Below are 19780 nucleotides of genomic sequence, written 5' to 3' on the forward strand. Positions count from 1 at the left end.
GTTTTGCCAAATGATTAAAAGACAAAGTGCGCTTCAGGCTTTCAGATGTGCCGTAGCAGTGGGAAGGTATATACCACTGGTGATAAAATTATCCATAAAATGTACCTATGGCTGTAGGTAGGAAGCTAGACAGCAGTCACAAGTTACCTATTACCAGAATTATTCTTATTCCATGTTTATATTTTAGGTAAATTTTGACCACGTTTGAACAATAGTTTTTAAATGTAGGTTATGTTAGATTGGTTTTTGATTGATATTTACTATTTGATTTGATCATTTTCCCTTCCTATCTCTACTGATTTTATCTGTTACATTTACTATAGCTATGTAGTATCTAATTATTTTAATATATTTTAAGGATTGTTACTAGCTTCTCTAGAGGTACTACTGTGGTGTCCTCTTTAGAAGTATATATATTTCTCTTTTAGACTGCAAAGATTGTATTGCATTTCCTGCCTATTCTGTCTCTCTAAAATACTTGTTTTTTCACCTTACAGCCTAGTAAGACTGTAGACCCAAGCAGCTAAGGCAATCGGATACAATGTCCCACAGGCTATTTCCTTTTTGTCTTTACTTTTCACTGTCCATCCTAACACTATGCATGTAGATTGTATAGCACTGGGGAAATCAGAGATCTTAGGTAATTTCAGACCCATATGATAAGAAACAAATCAGACACTTTAACTTAATATACTATTGACAGCAGAATGAAGCTCCTTTTGCACATTGTGTGAAATAGCCCAGCTTTTCAGGTACTTGGTTTATTGTAACTTTCATAAGCAGCCGCATAAACACATATGTACATATACACACATAAAAATAATCAAAATATTTTGTAGTTAGAAGCTCCTTTACCCCTTCTGTGAATCTGTGCTGTCTCATAATCCTCTTATTTTGAGACTGCAGAGCAGCTCCAAGTAAACCACAGTCCTAATTGGAGCCAGCCGGAAGTACTCATCCAAAGCTTTTTAACAACAACCAAGAAATGGTTACATGGAATTGTTTGCAAAATTTCTATTGATTTCATTGAATCATTTGTGAAATTAGAAAACCCTATCAAATAAAAGACTTTTCTAAAAAGGCTTTTAACATTATTTTAAAATATTGTGTAATGCTTAAATGGCTCAAAACCAAATCGGTACTTCTGATGTGGTTAAATTATATTTCTCATTCAACACATTTTTTGTTAGCTGCTGAAAATTTCAAAAACATTATTTTGATCCAGTCAAACTGTTCATTCTCTCACCACAATTACCAAAGAATGAAATTATCAATATTTGTCCCTCTCTTCATTGTTCTTTTTTCAAAGCCATGGTGGCGTTTCTTCAGCTACTGTATTCTTTCTTTTTCCAACCCTTCTCACTTCAGAGTGGCCCTTTGCTTTTTATTACTTTCCACAGCTTCTTTAGTCCTCTTCACAGCTGAAGGAAAGGAGATGGGAGAGGGACAGAAGTAAATTACTATCTGAAGGTCTGAATCTATAGATACAGAAATGTGTTGCTTGAGAAGTTTGAAAGAGATTTGGGTACATGTAAGAGTAGGAGGGAAAGGCAGAAGGTCAAGGATGGGGAAAGACAGAGGCTAAAAAAGTGATATTAATGCTGTGGGAGAAAAAGTATGAAAATCAGTGAGCATAGAAAATACAGAGAAAGCAGGAGAGTGAAAAGAAGTAGGATGGCATTTTGGTGGAGTGCTGCCCAAAGATGATGTCTTACTGATTTGCCACATGGGAGGGCTTACAGTGTTCCTGATCATCTAGTCTTTCTCCCTGCTACAGTGGGTGATTTCTGTACAGGAATTCACCACTGCAGTGAACACTCAAAACTGCCATCCTTCCCTCTCATTGCTGGCTTTCCTGGATTTAGAAAGAATACAGAGCAAGTATATTGTATAAATTTATTTTAGAAAACTGATACAAGCTATAGTTTAAAATAATCCAGACTGCCAATAAGCCAGTCTCAGCAACTGCTTTGGTTGTACACTGTCTGTGCAACCTCCATTTTTCTCTTTTCCTTTGCTATCCCTCCTACTTTCTTTCTGTGTCACCTTCACAGTTTTAACAGCTATGGTCTCATCAGCAGTAGGTGCTATATATTCAAAAGAATTTTTGAGAATCCTGAGACCTGGCTGGTTATATAAAATCGTGTATTTTAGTCCCAGAGTCTCAGTTTAAGCGAGTGTTCGAGCATGCAAAAATTCTTTACCATTTCTGACAAGAATTTATGGACGTATATCAGTACCATCTAGTGGCACTAAGAGTTATAGCACTTAGTAGGCTTGCACAGGAAATGACAGATTTGACTTCAATAACCAGGATCCTTCAGCAGGAAGTTAGGTGTGGTCTGTAGAAGGAGAATTTTTTTTTTTTTTAAAAAAAAAAAAAAAAAAAAGAAAAAGGAAAAGACATGATGGAATTTTAGCTGCAGTCTTCCTTGGTGCTATTCCAAACCCACATAAGTGCAAGACTCTTCACTGGTAATGAATTTTTAATTCTTTCCTGCAGTATTAAAAGAGGATTATGCCTTTTTTTTCCTCTAATTGACAATAAAATCTAATAGGATTCTGCAGCAGGACCATTTTAATTTTCCTAATTGACCCTTCTGCTGCTACTAGTCAGTGCGGCTTCCAGCAGCAGTTTGCTACAGACCGTCCATGACAGAATGCACCAGGTGCATTTGCCTGCAATGGAAGAGCATGCTCATAGGGAGACCTGCAGGAGTTGGGATGTGTGTGGATGTCTGTGTAGGTGTAAACGGCTATGTGCATATGGTTGAAAAGAGGAGAAGGCATCATGCTGCAGTTTATTTAGCAGGCTTCAAAAATATGAATTTATTGTAGCTGTCCTGGAGTATGTGTATTTAGCAAGACGGTGAAATAGTATCATGCTGATTGTATTCTATTGTATCATTTTAATTTGATAATTGTTTCTTGGGTATATTGTCTTACTCAGAAGTTGTTACTTTTTTATTGCATTTGCTATGTTTTTAATGTGCTTACTCAGGAGAAGGACTCTTGAGAAAAATTTTTGAAGGCTACACCAGAGATCTTGCTTATGATTTCAGATCAAAGTATTTGCATTGGGAATATTTTCCACTTGTTCTTTTTAACTGAACTGTCTGGAGACATTAAGAAGAGATGGTTCGACTCTTGTTAGTGAAAATTGTGGAAAATATATACAATTGATATGGTATCAGACATAAAAGATCTAAGCGCAGTATGTAATGATTAAAGATCATTTTTGTTTAATTCAGCAATTCTTCCAGGGCACAGTGTGTTGCCAGGCAGGGGATCTGAATACAGGTGCTTATGTCTGAATCTTGTTTCCTGAGCTGGCAGCTCTGCAAAGGCAGCATATTTGTACCCAGAAAGTGCTTTCAACTGATCCCTCTGGCCTTACATGGCAGTAGTGGATTCTAGGAGTCATTTCTGGTCCTTCTAGCTAGAGGGAGGGTTGGTCCAAGGTGCAGCTTTCAGGATAATAAAGGGGTGAATTGTGTGGAGTCTCACGTCTCAACACCAAACCAGAAACACTTCAGAACTGTTGATTCCTCACACTGAATGTAGTGGAAAATATCTACTACTTTATTCACTGGAATGGATAGCATTACCCTTGGTAAAGGCAAGATGTTATTATATTGTATGTGACTTTTTTTATGCAGCCTATAGGAATTGTCAATATATCATCACAAGCACTAAATGAATTTTAAACTAAATATTTTAAGAATTGATACCTTCAAGACAACTCTATGAGGCCAGCTGCAAAGGAAAATGGTTTGTCTTGAAATAAAAACAAATGAAAAAAATCCATTTCACAGCAGCCTCCTCTTGGATGATAATTACTGAATTTAGCAAGATGTCCCACAGAAAATTCTATGAAGGAATATTCCTCTGTTTGTAGCTATTTGTGTTGCTCTAAATTTTTTCTGTGTTTTTCATGTTTTTAGCACTTTTTTATGAGAGAGGCTAAACAGTAATTAAGAGGTGCAGGATGAAAAGATGGCACAATCAGTGCTGGTACCACCAGGACCTGACAGCTTCCGCTATTTCACAAGAGAATCACTTGCAGCTATTGAGCAGCGTGTCAATGAAGAAAAAGCTAAAAAATCCAAACAAGAACGCAAAGATGATGATGATGAAGATGGCCCAAAGCCGAATAGTGACTTGGAGGCAGGAAAGACACTGCCGTTTATTTATGGCGACATACCTCCAGGAATGGTGTCTGAGCCCTTGGAAGACCTGGACCCCTATTATATCAATAAAAAAGTGAGTGTGTTGTATACTTCTGTCAGACTTTAAGAAGGTTAAAATACAAGGAACCCTCTTACAGGCGTAGTATTTCCAGTATTTTGGACCCAGTCTTTACATATACTGCATTCCCCCACCAGCTGATTTAATTGGCAGAAATCTCAATTGTAAGAACGGAAGTTAGTAATGGAAGTTTGTGGGACCTGGTCTGTAGGTAAAGATGCATTTAGGTTTATTTTAATATACCTGGTATTTTACTAATTTGTAACTTTCAGTGTTTTACACACAGGAGAATTGAAGAAGTAGCACGGGGTTATCTTTAGAATTATTATTTTATTAATTGCTGTATTATAGATGTGAAAGGAGCGGATCTTCACTATGAAACCCATCTCAAAGGTAGCTAGACACCTTCTACTAGCTTTCTTCACTGTCACATGGAAAGCCTAGGTTGCATTCTCTTGTTGCTGGGAAGGGTAGGGAAGTATGCAAAGGTAATTTCTCAGGTTATGCTGAAGATCTTCCTCTTCCATTTTGTATTCTATAGAGGCATCATATATCTGACTTAGATCGTCTAGGTGAAAAATTTTTCGTATTCAGATTTATGTTGTTCTCTGATTGTTATCAAAGAGGAGGTGTTTAGAAGAGGGAAATAAATAAAGAGGAGGTAGGAATTCCTCTTGGAGTGTCGACAGAATGTTAAGTAATTTTTAAAATATTTTATAAAGATATTCATTTTAAAAAAAAAAATAAACCCACATATTTTCTTTTTGTTGGAAGTAACAACAACTGTTACGGCCAAGCATAAAAGTGCTGAACTTTAGACTTTTGACCAGATGGCCCTGGGTTTCCTCCAGAATTCCAGTCCCTCATATTTTGGCATCATGTGTATTGCACCATCATTATTCTACCAGTAAAGAAGAAATTACCAAGTTTTTTTTTTATTTTTGTGTCTTCATAATTTTTTTCTTGCGCTTTCTTTTCTTTCCTGTGGAAATTAGCTATTGAATAAAACCAAGTGAATCTTAAAAAACCAAGAAAGCAAAAAAACTACTTCAAAGAAAAAGGAAGAAACCCCCCCACCCCAGGAATTGTTACGAGTCAAACTTGAACTATGTAAAAAAACCCAGATTTCCTGCAAGAATTAGGCTTATGCCTCATCACTAATATGTTGAAACAATAACATTATAGGCATACCATGATAAACTAAACAGAGAGAACAGCTTTAAAAAAATCAGCTGTACCTTAAATGTTCATTGCAGAATTTCTAAAACTCAATTCATGCTATGGAGAATTGTAAGTTAAATTTGAAAACAAGTTTTTCAATTAAATATCTTGTTCTGGTTCCTTTGCTCAAGCTATGTAACCTGTTGAAGTCTGGAAGTAAAGCAAATGGAATTTGAGTCAAAGTGCTGATCCCTTTCCTTCCTTCTTTCCCTGTTCTGCAGTAGTAAATATCTAAATTCAGTGCTGGAAATCCTAAAGTCAGCACATGTATTATCATGCTTTGGAAACTAGAAAAGTAATTCTGCAATTAACTGTGGCCGTGAAGTAAAATCCTGCTGAATTGCTTGCTCCTGATTGAGAAATGCATAGCAGTTGTCTTGATCTTTTCCAAAAGTATAGTAGTTTCTAGTGGGAGATATAAGACTCCAAACTATACGTGCGTTGCAGTCATAATTTGTCCTATTATTTTTCTTGGAGTTCTTTGCATATCTTTGATCATCCTTGTTTAGGTCAGGCTCCATTTTAATTTTTTAATATGTCTTGATGAGTCAGCATCACACAAATGATGTTTCATCAGAGGTTTTGTCAGAGTAAAGGGAACGGAAAACATTTGAAAAACTCTAATTTGAGGGCAGATTTTCTTGAACTCCAAGAAGAATAGTAATAGAGTTGAAAAGCAGTGGTAGCAAGGATAGTACATTACAGACCAATCCTTTCTTCTGTACAGCAAGGACCAACATATGGCTTGAGAATCAATGGGTGTCTGGGAATGCAAATATGTTCAGTTTGGAAGAGCTGAAATGTATCATTTCAGGCAGGGGGAGGCATTGTGTTTTCAGGATTTCAGCTGCTGTGTTTGACACACCTGCTCAGAAGGTAGAGCATAATCTTTACAAATGCAGCCCTCTGACTCCAGCTGAGGCAGATCAGGGCTATTGGCAGTGCTCCAGGTTGGCATGGCTTATGTTCCCTTTGGGTTTTTTAGGGCTGCCACAATGCTAGTTAGATCCACTTACGTTCAATGAGCATGAACTTCCACCCATGTGTAGAAAGAAGAGATGACAGAAATAGATAGGAATTTCCCCAAATGCATGGAAATCTAAATACTTAAAAAATTTACTGCATGTTAAATAAAAGCTTTAGTCTTCTCTATTTCCCAGGTTTTAAGAAAACTATTACATTTATAAATGCTTTTTTTAATGTTGGCAGTATGCATGAGTTATTGCTGAAACTGTGGAGAGGCAGTGAAAATACATGGATTATTGAATTCTGTATTAGGTAAAAGTAAAGCATGACATAAGAAAAAATAGACAGAATTGTAGGTATGAAACTCCCACAAGAAATAGTTGAAAAGAGAAGCAATATGTTATCTTTTCTTAGAGTACAGAAAAAACTATCCAGTACATTAGTGTTACGTTGAAAAACTAGTTATTGAACACTCTCAATTTCCTTATTTTCATGAAGATCACTCTTGAAATTCAAATCACTTTGTAGCACTATTGTTGTAGTACTTTGATGTGAAAATTAATGCTGGTTATTTGATTCAGGGAATGTTGACGTTTTAATGGCTCTCATTATTTTTTCATATATTCAAATATTAAATACATTTATACCTTATATACTGACTTTGTTTTCTAGCTAGCAATATCAGGATTACTTATGATTTCTAAATAAACTTATTCAAATGTTTTCATGCAATTATAGTAATTTGTCAGGACTTTACTATGTTTGAACTAGAGAAGGGGATTATGATTCTGGGGGAGGTGTAAATAGAAGAAGAGTTTGACCAATTATGATTAATGATGAAATGAAAATGGTTCTGGGTTTGAACTTGTAACTTGTTTGTAATTTGGTATCTTTAAAATGCTATTTTTCATTCTGTTTCTTTTTCCAGACCTTTATAGTATTGAATAAAGGGAAGGCAATCTTCCGATTCAGTGCCACCTCTGCCCTGTACATGTTAACTCCTTTCAATCCTCTTAGAAAAATAGCTATTAAGATTTTGGTACATTCATATCCTTTTCAAGTGATTAGTCTAAAACTGTAGTGAATCAGATGTTACTTAGTGTTTAACTCATTTTCTGGCACATGTCCCAGGATCAATATGATCCGTAGTGCTTTGTCCCTCTTCTCTCTACTATTTCTGTCTTCTGTTCTTTTTCTTATTCCCTTTTTACATTTGTGTTCATTGCTGGATCTTAATATAGTAATATCAGAAGCCAGACAACCAGTCATTGTTCTTTGCAATTTCTTCCTGTGTCTTTTTTCCTCCTGCACCTATTTTTTCCCTTCCCTCTTATTTTTCCTATAACCATCACATCTTTTTTCATCTTTTCCCTTCCTCCACATTTTTCATAAACTGCAGATATATTTCTCAAAATAATTTCAGTTCCTCTCTGACACTTTGTGTTAAAAATCAAATCTTTGATCCCAGGTTTGTGCTTGCATGAGTATTTAGTGAAAATATGGTTTCATTCTTCCTTTTCATTTTCTGATTCAGATCAAAATTGCAGAAGGATAGGTTGATAAAACACTTTAGTTTTCTTATGTTGTTATACATTCTCAGTCCTACATGTATCTTACATGCCTATTTTATTTCTTTATCATTATTGCATTATGCACTCATAATCCTGTAGAAGTTTTAATTTCAGTCTTCAAGCAGGTTGTGAGATTTCCACCTTGCAGATAGAGATTTGCAAAGCTAAATGATCACAGTGACTTACCTAGTATTTTGCCTTTTTCAGTGTTTTGGTAGCTGAGTATAGCAGGCATCCCACTGGTCTGATCCCAAATGCTGATACAAGCAATGTGGGCATGGACTTCAGCAAGTCTGCTTACTTAAGGAACGAATACAAATGTTTGCACACTTACATTTTACAAGAGTCTAACAAAAGCACAATGAAAGCAGTTTTGTGTAGCGTTACATATAGGGATCCTAAGATCATGTACAATAAATCCTGAAAGGATTGTTTTTTTAAATCTTGGTGTAATGGAAGTCTGATAATTGCAATGGTTGTTAAGTGTTGGATGCTGTTGTCAATGGCTAGCCTACAAATGACTTCAGAATCAATCATAACACTACACAACCTGTTTTGTATTTGCTTGCTACAGGTGTCACTACAAATAATTATTTGTCAATTATCTGACACTGCTTAGCATGTTATAGAGCATTATTCAGTTACATGGAAAAGTGGAAGATCATGGGACTGAGATGGTGGTGAAGAGCTAGAGTCCCCGAAGTCAGAATGTTAAAAAACGTTTGCAATTGTGGAAAGGTATATTCTAGTTATTTCTCTACTGATGAAAGAATAGTGAAGATTTGCAACTCTGAGAGGACATTTAATGAAAAAGGATTTTGAAAACCTATGTAAAATGCAAGCTTGTGAAACACTCTTAAAACACATTTTTTTTAATGTTTTTTAAAATACCTTTCTTTTCTGCTCTGTTCATATATGAATTATATAGTGAGAAGCTAGATTCTGAGTAAAGCATTTGAAATATGTTTACTGAGCAGAAAACCCAAAGAATTGTTGTGTGTAATGCCACAGTTGTTTGACAGTTCAGAAGGTAGAGGTATTTACTGTCACTTTAGGTTTTTTTTTCATTAATGTAGACATGCAAAGAAAACTTTGTGAGGGGAAACTCACAGTAGTTCCCACCCCATTATGCTCGGATTTCTGTTTAGGAGCACCGTGTGAACCTGCATTGTAGTTACACAAGCTAAAGCTCTTCTCAAAATCGAGCTTTGTCCTCTTTCTAGTTTTAGGTGATGTTGCCATCATGTGGACATTTTGTGCATCATCTGTGTGGTTTTCATTTTGGTGTTTGTATTTTCATTTCTAAGAAGAATGTCATCAGTCCTGAGAGTGAAAGGTTGTAGATCCAGAGCAGTTGTGTTAAAATCAGTGAAGTTATTTATGACTTGGACCTGTTCTGGAATTACTTTTAGATCTTTTTTTTGAGAGGATAATATGCCTTCCCCTCCACCAACATTTATATTACAAAAGCCATATATAAAGTAAACAGTAAAAAAATAATTTTCTCCCTAAAATTTTCCTATGGTCTCTCCTATTATGTGATAACTAGATTTCAATATATGTATTATAATGATAAGCAAAAATGTTGATACATGCCAAATTTTATGGTGAACGTAAAAGAAGAAAAGTGAAGAAAATGTATTTTTCATTGTTTTGTATGCATGAAGTAGATCAGGTTTGTCTAGATCATCCAAAACAAATGCTTTTTGTGTTATTCCACTAAATTAGAAGCTACTACTTCAAACTTTCACATTTTTATTCAAAAGAAAAAATCACCTAAGGTCTTAAAATGAAGGGTTGGGTAGGGGTTTTTTATATCTTTAAGATTTTCTAATTTTTAGTATGTCATCGTTCTCTTTTAGACATGAAGCAGTGACTATGGAAGCTTTAACATATTCAGGGCTTTTCCCTGAGTGTTAACAGAGCAGTGAAGGGATAAATAGCTCCTGATAGTGGAAATCTGCCAAAGCAGCGTGTTATTTGATACTCCTTTTATGAGATTTTCTGGTTTACATTCCTTAACTCTTAACCTACATTATTCAGCATGCTTATCATGTGCACTATTTTGACCAACTGTGTATTTATGACCATGAGTAACCCTCCAGACTGGACAAAGAATGTAGAGTAAGTTAAATGGATTTTCTTGGAATAATATTCAATAATCTGAAATAAACTGCTGTAAATTATTTTATATTAGGATGGCATCCACTGGCAGCAGCTACCTTGTTGGCATATCCTTTCAACAGCTATTCTGATGCTAGTTTCTTCTGTGTAAGATTAAATACATGTATTTTACAACACTTCCCTCATTACAAGTTGTTCAATGTCCATCCTCTGTTTGCAGTACTAGATGGGGAATGTAAGAAGAGAAGCTAGTCTTATGACCATGCAAAAAAGTGGATTATAAATATTTTCCACTCCATTCTATGTTATGTCTGTGCAAGAATGTTGGGAAATACGCTTTTCCATCTCTATTGCAATAACCACTGTAGATGAAGGGATCATCAAATGGATTTCTATGTTCACCATAGTGCAGCTTTCCTTTACCAAAGACAATCTAACAATGGAAAGCTTGTATGAAAAATAAGCTATTAAAAAGTGTTTTAAGTGGTTGGCTATTCTTCCTGTAGGAAAAGGTCCAATATGATGTCAACTACTTGGTGACAACATACAATTGGTGCATATTTTGTGATAGTTCCAAGGCTGTAGACCACAGTGTGAAATACTGCTCTTCATCATGCTTCATCTTTGCAGTAGCATTTTATGCTTTTGCTTCTTCTTCATTCCTAATTGCTTTGGATGATACGTACCTGTTTAATCTTCAGTAATCAAAAGTCAAATCATAGGGCTATTAAAGTTAGTGGAGGCATTCTCATTTTGAGTTCAATATGAATGTATATGTATTCAGGACATCTAGCATATAGTAAATATTTATGAATAAAGATAGCTAGCTTGCATATTTCTTCATATATTGTGCCATTTCAATATAAAACAGAAGTCCTCCTCATCTGTTCCATAAAGTTGTGCAGGAAAGAAATTTTTGGTTTAGTAATTGAACTGAAAAAATTCACATTGGAAAAGTGGTTTCAGGTTAGCTCAAGTCTGAAAACCTTTCGAGCCCTGTAAGCAGTTTAATTTGAATTCTTTTCCATTAAAGATATAAATGAAACTAAATTTCAAGATGACATAATTTGGAGATAGAAAATTGAAATTACTCAGAATGCCAGAATTAAATATTTTTACTTTTTAACCATATTTTTTAGTCAGAATGAGTAGCTGAATTTTATTGTCATTTGTAAATATTTCTGGTTGTTCTTGCAGAGGATTTTGCATCTGAAAACACTTGTTTCATTCCAGTGCTATGCCTGTCTTGCTGAAGGTGAAGTACTGGATACACCTATTCTGTAACAAAATAAATGAGGGCTGAGGAGGGTTGGCACATTGCCAGCTTATGGTACTAAGCAACATTTCATCATAAAAATAGCATTGAAGAAAGAAATTTTTAGTCTGGAAGCAAATTCTGAAATCCTAACATAATCCATCCATGTGTTTGGTTATAACATGGATTCAGATTGGACATAAACATGCACCAATGACATAACTGGGAATTTTGCAACTGTCTCATTGGTATAGATTATAGAATTTGAACTTAGGCTATGCGTTGTCATTTAGTATTTTAATCATAATTTGATTCCTCCTTCTTACTTATGGTATAAATTCTGCAGATGTTTAAAGTTGGTTCTAACTTCCATTAAATTCTTATGCCACTTAAAGAAGATGAGAGTAAAGCAACTAGAGAGCGTAATGTGTAATGATAACATGTATGTGTTTCTATAAACTCTGTCTTGCATATTTTCCTCAGATACACATTCACTGGAATTTATACCTTTGAATCACTTATTAAAATTCTTGCAAGGGGCTTCTGTTTAGAAGATTTTACGTTTCTTCGAGACCCATGGAATTGGCTAGATTTCACTGTCATTACATTTGCGTAAGTCTTCTACTTTTTTTTTTTTTAAATCTTTCTGATAGCATGAAATTAGTGACTAAAAATTCCCTCATATTTTGTCAGCCAGAACATTTGGAGCCTGGACTTCCTGCGGTTTCAATATGTTTCTTCTACCTCTTTTACACATTTTAGTATTTCTAACTAAGCATGTGCTTCAGAGGCCAGCATGGTGTGCCAGCCCGTTAGGATTGTGAATGCCATCAGCCTGAACTGTTCATATCCTGTCTCCTTTCTGCATACCAGAATTAAAGGAATCCTTTTGACTTCCTGCTATAAGCTGACCAAATTAGGTTTCAAACATCAAGTCAATGTGGTTTATTTTGATAAAACTTAATTTAATTTTATGGTCAGAAGCATATTTATAACAGGCAAAATACAGCGAACGGTGAAGAGGTCTTGATCAAAGACCCAAGCAAACAGGATAAAATCTGCCTCAATTCTGAGTAACTGTGATTTAATTCTACAGGTATGTAACAGAATTTGTAAACCTAGGCAATGTTTCAGCTCTTCGAACTTTCAGAGTATTGAGAGCTTTGAAAACTATTTCTGTAATCCCAGGTAAGAAGAAGTTGGTGTAAGGTGTTAGGCCCCTCATATCTCCAACTGTTATTTGTGTGCTGTCATTGTGTTTGTGTGTGAACTCCCCTATTACAGATATGTGACAGAGTTTGTGGACCTGGGCAATGTCTCAGCGTTGAGAACATTCAGAGTTCTCCGAGCTTTGAAAACAATATCAGTCATTCCAGGTGAGAGCTAGGTTAAACACTGAGGCTGACTTTTGTTCCACAAAGGCTGTACTCTACGTTTTTAAAGCATACGCCTTATTTGCTATACATTTTTAATAAAATAAAAAAGCAGGAATCAAGAAATGTAATTTTATTTAAATTGATTCTTGCTTTTCTTATATTAATTGTATTTTCTTTTCAAAAAAATCAGCCTTTGAGTTTAACAAATTCTTGCATGAGATATTTGCAGTAAACAGCCTATGTGATTTGCATCTTATGACATCAAGCTTTCCTTTACATGTTTTAAATATAAGTTAATTTTAAGCTTTCATATTGATGCAAATTTTATCATTTATTGCAGGCACTTGATATAGCAACTTAATTCAGTTTTAAGTCATGTATAAAAAACTAAACTCTAAAGGATAGCATGGGCCATGCATGGGGTATTGTTTTAAAGATGTCTTTCTTCTCCAAACCATCACCCCTGTTATATTGTAAGAAGATTATTATGAGGATATCATTCAAATATGCACTTACAGTGTCTTTATAATGGGTTTACTAATGCAGAATACTTTTTAAAAGGTTCATATAAGAAAGGTTTGGGCAAGAAGCATCAGCAAAAGCAAACGATGCTTTTCTATGTAGGTCTGGGATATAGCATGAATAATAAAATCACTTGTTTTGGCATAAACAATGTGTTTGGTATTATCTATTTTTTATTTCTGTACACTATAAAATAAGCATAAACTTACTGCTTTTCATTCATCTTCACAAGTAATAAGGCTTTTCATGAAAATTATTGTATCACAAATACTAGACTCATTTAGTTGTCGTTTTGCATGAAATCTTTATCTTGTCAGGAAAAATCACATGATTTTTTGTGTGTGTGTGCTTAGTATCTGCTTAGCATCATAATAAAAATCTTTTCTCTTTGCAGGCTTGAAGACTATCGTGGGAGCCCTAATTCAGTCTGTGAAGAAGCTCTCGGACGTAATGATCCTGACTGTGTTTTGTCTGAGTGTATTTGCACTAATAGGGCTGCAGCTGTTCATGGGCAACTTGAGGAATAAATGCCTGCAGTGGCCTCCAGACAATTCTACTTTTGAAACAACTGTTATTTCCTACTTTAATAGCTCTATAGGTGAAAATGGTACATTTATTAATACAACAATGACAACATTTAACTGGGATGAGTACATCGAAGACAGAAGTAAGAGTTAATTATATCATCTACTGCATTGTTTTTCTGGAATTTTTTTAAACAGATACAAAAGCATCAGTATCTTTCCATTGCAATTAAAACGGTGTAATCTGGCCAAGAGACATAAAAGCACTTATTTTGTGTAGTAAATAAGAGTCATAATGTAGCTTAACATACTCATAATATTGTACTTGGTACCAAAATATCTTTTTACCTTTTACTGAATATGACTTTTAGAGTAAATCCACATTGCAGCACAAAGCAGAAATTTCCATGCTAGCTTCAAGCCTCCTGAAATAGTGACAGTCCTAATATGGGATCTGAAATTGTATAGCTACGTTACTACAAGATAATGCCCAATATCATAAATCCACATTTGAACGTCAGTTAGCTCATGAATCCTGCCATAGCATGTAAATGCAGCTGCATTGTTTCTTCTGGAACTTGGTGAGTGTCTCTGGACCATACTCCTTTGCACAGCACAGACATGCCTTATGACAGTACTGGTAATTTATCCCATGCTTCTTGTTCTAGCAAAATAAGAACTAGATTCCATATTATGTATCTTTTCATTTGTTTCTTATCTGTGGAAAATGAAGAAATTAGCATTTTGGTCTCCTTTGTACCTCAGAACACTGTATTTTCACCTTTTTAGGTAGTTAACATCACTACTGTGTTAACAAAAATTGTTTTAAAATTCAGATAGAACTACTCTGAACATATCTACAGTATATTGCTATTCTTTCAGAATGATAAGTAGCTTCAGTCTCTCCTGTTCATCTATTCAGTCTCTCCTATTTATTTTAGTGTATTTAGGGTTTTAACTTCGTAATTAACCATAATCTTAGGTTTTTTATAAAGTCTGTATAAATGTTGTAACTGATGCCTGTATCACTGAAAGTTAGGAAATGTCAGTTTAACAGCTAAATGCTTTTGGATCCAAGTCTCATTGCCTTATAATCTTTTAATATACTTATCATCTTAGCATGCTTGTGGTATCATAGAAATGTCGTCTTGCAGAAGATTTTGGATGATGACCTATTCTTAAAAACATCTGAAAAACAGACTCCATTCCATTCCCTTTTATCCACTTCTAGTACTATATCACACAAAGTTTTTTCTAAATATCTGACCTAATTTTTCCTAATTTCAGACTGAATGTATTACTACTACTCCTGTGGACTTAGAAATAAGATAATCGTAGACTACTTTATGAAATTCTAAAACTGTTATTTTCTTTATTTCTGGTCTTTTCTAAACCAAGCAAGACTATTTTCTGTTTTGCATTTTCTATATCTATTTTAACTTTTTTTTCTTTTTTTGACTCTTTCCAATTAGTCTGGGATTTCGGTTTTTCTTTTTTGTTTGGGTTTCTTGCTTTGGTTTTTGTTTGGGTTTGTTTTTTTTTTTTTTTTGTTTTAATGATATCCCTAAATCTGGTACTTACTCCTCTAATAAAGGTACAAATTAGAAGTAATTACCTCATGTGCCTTATATGGAACATTCCTATTAACACATCTCAAAATTACATCATTTTTATATCAGCACCCTATTGTTGATTCACAGTCAACTTGCAGTTCGTGACAGTCACTGCATCTTTTTGTACAGCAGTGGCTGTGGCCAGATCCTGTCTATTTTGCATTTACGTATTTGATTTTGCCTTGTCAACTGTAGCATTTTCCACTTGTCTCTGTTGAAATAAATCCAATTGCTTTTGGACCAGCTTGTCAGTTTGTAAAGGTCATTCTAAATTTCAATCATCTTCTCTCCTAGCTTGATGTCTTAAGAATACTTGATGCATTTTGTTCTATTACTTCATGTCTTGAGTTGGTAATGAAACTTGTTATGAAAACCGTGTATAGCACAGATCCCTGGAGGATCTTCAGAAAGATGCCCTTATGAATTGACATTGTGCCACTGGCAACTGCTCTCTGAGAATCTTTTTTCAAATATTTTGCGGTGATTCCAGCCAGAACATATCTCTCATATTTGTTTATGAAAGTGTCCTGTAGGACTTGTACACATGACTGTTGTCCTGTTATTAAGTTGGCAGGAGACAGGAGTGGTTTTATATATTGCATATTTTTTATAAACTCATATTGACTATTTTTATTACTTTATCATTATCATCTTTGTATTGAAAAACCCATTATTTAAATGTTTTCCAGAATAGCGGGCTGAAAGTTGAGCTGACTGGATAGTTTAACTGGATCCTCTGCTTACCAGAGGAGGAGCTGTGCCACATAAGAATGTGAATTAGGCCCACAGCCAATTTTGAAAATCCAGCTTGGTGCCTATCTGCATCTTTAAACTTTTTAAGCTTTTTAAGTAGGTGTTAGATCTCTCACAGGGCATGACTATGTGAGCACTGGAATGTCTGAAAATCCACTGTTTCCTTATCTGATATCTAAGAATAGATTACAGATGCATAAATTAGGCATATAATCTCTCTCTCTCTCTTTAAAATAAGCAGATTTTATGCTGTCTCTATCGTATACTGGTGGTGACAGAGTAGAAGCAGTCAATAGGAACTGGTTGCATTTCCCTGCTTGTCTCTTTAGCATTAGCCCTCGGTTAGTTCATGCCAGCTAAGCTAGTCCATGCCAGCTGGCAGTGAATCTCAAGGAACCATCTGCTTCCTGGGAACAGCCAGAACATACCTAATTTTGGCAACTTTAGCTTAATATGCCACCTGACCCAAAAATCTCCACTAGAGACTCCCATTTTACCATAAGAATCCCAAACCAGGAATTGATGGCAAATTGGTTTTCCCTTTCTGCCTCAAAGCAAAACAAAGAGAAGAAAAGAATGTGCCAGGGGCTTATAAGATTTCCACCTCTTTAAATGATCCTTTACTTCATTTTAATAGTTAGCCTATTAACAAAATACATATAAATACTTCAAGTACATTCCTCTGCTATAGAATTTGGTGTCGTAATTTTTTGTAACGTACAATAAAAGCCTGGTTTCTCCCTCAGGTGCTCAAGTCAAGGTCCACTTAGCAATTTCTTGTGCATGTTGTGTTGTGTTTTCATGCTGCAAAAATTTCAGTACTTTTTCAAGTAATATTTGGAGAAAATAGTACGTAATGAATAATTATAAATGAGTAACACTAAATGGTATATATCGAAATGCATGAATAAAGGCAGGGAATTTCCCTCATCCTTTGTCTTGTTTTCCTCGTATTTGTTCACTTGCTGACATACACAATTTGGTAATCTACCCATTGTATCTTACTCATCTGGGTAGGTTACTGAGAATTAGCTGTACAACTACCTTTCTATTTTCTAAAGAAAGGCCAACTTCAACACTCTATAGAAAGTAATTTTCCTGTCAAAACAGTATTTTTCATGATTTTTCATTCCTAATCATTATATATTGCAGTTAAACTGTTTGTTAGTTCTGCTTGTTTCTTTAAAATGTAAAAGCCTATATAATTGCTCAATTTCCATTAGATATAAACAATGTCTTTCTCATCACCTTTTTAATTTATTTTTTTAAAACCAGATCATTTCTACTTCTTGGAAGGACAAAATGATGCTCTGCTGTGTGGCAATAGCTCAGATGCAGGGTAAGAAAACAGTCATCATTTTTCATTATGCATCAAGAAAAAATAATCTGCTACTTAGAATAGCTCAGGTGGTCAACTTTAGTATCAACTGTACCACAGAGTTGCAAATTAATGATGTTTTGCAATTGAAGCTATACCTAAATATAACCATCTATGTGATTTGAGTTGACACAGGCAATTTCTTCAGTATCTTAGGCTAATTTTGTAAAGGTAACCACATGAACGCGATGTGCATAAATGTTGCTGCCAGCCTGCTGACAACTGTTTATCATCAGCCATGCTAGTTGACATTCTTCTCTTGTCCTGGTGGAGATGTGTGGATATGACAAATTGTGGGGAAGGGTAGATTACTATTATTTATATTATTAAAGGTTTGAAATATCATTAGGGAATGGAATTAAAAATTGAAAACCACTAAGACATATATTTTTATCTTAGGCATGTAGAATAAAATTTACTTGTTCATAATTTCATTAGCAACTGGTACTCCTGAACAATTTTGTGATTTACTATAGCATATTGTAATTTAGAGTAGTTGTTAAAAATAGCATTTCCTCTTCTTTTGTAGTCAATGTCCAGAAGGATATATATGTGTGAAAGCTGGTAGAAACCCCAACTATGGCTACACAAGTTTTGATACTTTCAGTTGGGCATTCTTGTCACTGTTTCGATTGATGACTCAGGACTTTTGGGAGAATCTTTACCAGCTGGTGAGGACTTATTAAAATAAACAGCACCATCACCAATACCATTACTACATAGTACTTGCATAGTTATTTTCATTCACATGTCCCTAAGGCCCTTGGGACAGAAATCATCTTTTATTTCATATATGTAAGCTGTCTAAAACAATAGAGGCCTTGTTCATGATTTAGATTCCCATGTGTTACTCAAATACATAACAAGAAATAGCTGATATTTTATGAAGGTGGTTAAGCATTATTGTTTCTTTTCACAACTGAGTAAATGAACTTAAGTTGTTCAAGCTTCTTACCCAAACATGCTGTAAATAGATGCTAGTTAAATTGATTTGCAGTCTAGTACAACTATGTTGTCTTTGAAAAGCTTGCATCTTGTCCCTGAACTACACATACCCTTAACCTGAAGGACAGTGATGTTGTGCAGCATGACATTTTGTATACTGTACTGTCTTTGCAGCATTGTAGTTTGGGACTGATGAGGCAAGAAGGTAAGATGCTGGTTAGTGGCCCCACTACTGTTAGATTTAAAGGCTATAATACAGGCTTATAGTGGGGGCAGCAACTGCTACTACAGATTCTCATTGTTAGAAGTTCTGAAGTATTCAAGCTACAGAATCTTATTCACCTTGACTATAGTAGACACAAAACTTGGATTTTTGCACATGTAGGCAGGTTATAATACTATTTGTATATGGAAAAAGTAATCAAATAATTTTGTGCTAACACAAAGCAATCTTACAATGTATTTCTAGATTATAACACAGATGCTACCATATTATGCAACAGTATTTAAAAGTCTGCTAAAAGTGATGTATTATCTCTTTTTTCCCCAGACACTGCGTGCTGCTGGGAAAACATACATGATATTTTTTGTTTTGGTCATTTTCCTGGGTTCTTTCTACCTGATTAACTTGATCCTGGCTGTGGTTGCCATGGCCTATGAAGAACAGAATCAAGCAACCATGGAAGAAGCAGAACAGAAAGAAGCAGAATTTCAGCAAATGCTGGAACAACTGAAAAAGCAACAGGAAGAAGCTCAGGTATCCCTGTAAAGTAAAATTCCTTCTTCCATTCATGATTGTGATCAGATGCTTTATGTCCACATATAGGAATACTTTTACTCCCCTACTCCTAACAATATATTACCTCCAGTCTTATAAATTCCTTTGTTTTGCAAACAATCTTTAATATTTTCCATTGCACTGTTTCTGCTGGCTTGAGCGAACCTGTTAATTTGTGACAAAAATTATAACCAATAAGCTAAAATACTGGATTTTCAAACTGGGGATGGAAATTAACTTTTTTACTGAGCACTTGAACAAGTTGCCCAGAGTGCTTGTGGAATCACTATCCTTGGAGATAATCAAAAGCCATCTGGACATGGTCCTGGGCAACCTGCTTTAGATGACCCTATCTGTGCCAGTGAGTAGGACATGATGACCCCCAGAGGTTCCTTTCCAACCTCAACCATTCTGTGATTCTGTGAATGGAGACGTGGGAAAGAAAACCCCAGGAATTCTGCTTATTTAAGTAACAGAAGCAAAACTATTATAGGTGCTGTGGGAGA

The 19780-nt window shown here is 35.1% G+C and overlaps 1 protein-coding gene across 6 annotated transcripts in view; it reads left to right on the forward strand.

Annotated features, from left to right (window-relative positions):
* Nucleotides 1-3990: 3990 nt before the first annotated feature.
* Nucleotides 3991-19780, forward strand: part of LOC104033534 (sodium channel protein type 2 subunit alpha) — a 61243-nt gene continuing 45453 nt past the window's right edge. For 3 of the 6 annotated variants that reach the window (XM_075710756.1, XM_075710758.1, XM_075710760.1), the window contains exons 1-9: nucleotides 3997-4263; nucleotides 7364-7482; nucleotides 10041-10130; nucleotides 11869-11997; nucleotides 12482-12573; nucleotides 13678-13950; nucleotides 17449-17512; nucleotides 18081-18222; nucleotides 19047-19253. In XM_075710756.1, the coding sequence (XP_075566871.1) occupies nucleotides 3997-4263; nucleotides 7364-7482; nucleotides 10041-10130; nucleotides 11869-11997; nucleotides 12482-12573; nucleotides 13678-13950; nucleotides 17449-17512; nucleotides 18081-18222; nucleotides 19047-19253 (1383 nt within the window). Of the gene's footprint in view, nucleotides 4264-7363; nucleotides 7483-10040; nucleotides 10131-11868; nucleotides 11998-12481; nucleotides 12574-12669; nucleotides 12762-13677; nucleotides 13951-17448; nucleotides 17513-18080; nucleotides 18223-19046; nucleotides 19254-19780 lie in introns of all 6 variants that reach the window. The other 3 variants (XM_075710757.1, XM_075710759.1, XM_075710761.1) reach the window with 2 other exon arrangements.

The sequence above is a fragment of the Pelecanus crispus genome, chromosome 5 (assembly GCF_030463565.1).
Source record: "Pelecanus crispus isolate bPelCri1 chromosome 5, bPelCri1.pri, whole genome shotgun sequence".
NCBI classification, from domain to species: Eukaryota; Metazoa; Chordata; class Aves; order Pelecaniformes; family Pelecanidae; genus Pelecanus; species Pelecanus crispus.